General features: G+C 34.2%; 1 protein-coding gene across 1 annotated transcript in view; it reads right to left on the bottom strand.

The window, feature by feature from the left end:
• The window catches only part of PROS1 (protein S (alpha)), a gene marked incomplete at its 5' end in the record, with an annotated part of 80,390 nt that overhangs the window by 37,837 nt on the left and 41,758 nt on the right, over window positions 1–795 (bottom strand). Inside the window, one exon of the mRNA XM_006767262.1 lies at window positions 241–362. Within this exon, the coding sequence (XP_006767325.1) occupies window positions 241–362 (122 nt within the window). The remainder of the gene's footprint in view (window positions 1–240; window positions 363–795) is intronic.

Here is a 795-nt window from a genome sequence, read left to right as displayed (position 1 = left end):
TCCTCTCTGAACTGTGACCCTGCAGCTTTTATTTTTCCCCAGCCACTAATTATTCCCAATTGTTTACAACTTTACACATCCATAATTAGTAAATAGATTGTGACTCAGAGCCTGGATGGAACTACAGAAATTATTGTAGAACATCTGTATTTTCCTGACTTATCTCAGCTCTGTGGAAATCAGTAACTGGATCTCTTATTTTAGAAAAGAGATGTTAAGTTTAGCATTGCAAAATGTTACCTCACAACTCTTCTGATCTTGGGCAAGTTTGAATCCTTTCTTCCCATCACAGTAACAAGAATAACCTCCAGGGGAATTGACACAAAGTTGAGCACACATGTTCTCAGAGCATTCATCCACATCTAGAGAAAAAGAGAACATAAATCTTAATATCTTCTAAATGCTCAACCCAACAGAAGTATTCTGATTTTAGTTTGCGATATCAGTGACAATAAAGAAAGAAATTTCTGACATCAAATTACATTTAAACACTTGGCATGAAAATTTAAATGAGTCACAAGTTTAACTTCTTTTTATTTACACACTGGAAACAACAAATTTAATATTTAAATTTTATTCATTAATACTTAGCAAAAATATAACAAGTATAATAATTTCCTGGTTTTGAATTTGAAGGCAAAAAGACCAAGAGTCTCAAGTTAGTTGGCATTTCTGATTATATAATTCCATTGAGACTACCTTTCCTATTCTTTGCTTTGAAGAAAAAGAGGGGAGACTAGAGGGGAGGAGGAGAAGGAAGGGGAGGATGGGAAGATAGGGATGAAAAGATCCCTT

This window comes from Myotis davidii, unplaced genomic scaffold (assembly GCF_000327345.1).
Source record: "Myotis davidii unplaced genomic scaffold, ASM32734v1 scaffold482, whole genome shotgun sequence".
NCBI classification, from domain to species: Eukaryota; Metazoa; Chordata; class Mammalia; order Chiroptera; family Vespertilionidae; genus Myotis; species Myotis davidii.
Note: the sequence above shows the minus strand (reverse complement) of the source record. Positions and strands in the feature narration are given on the sequence as shown.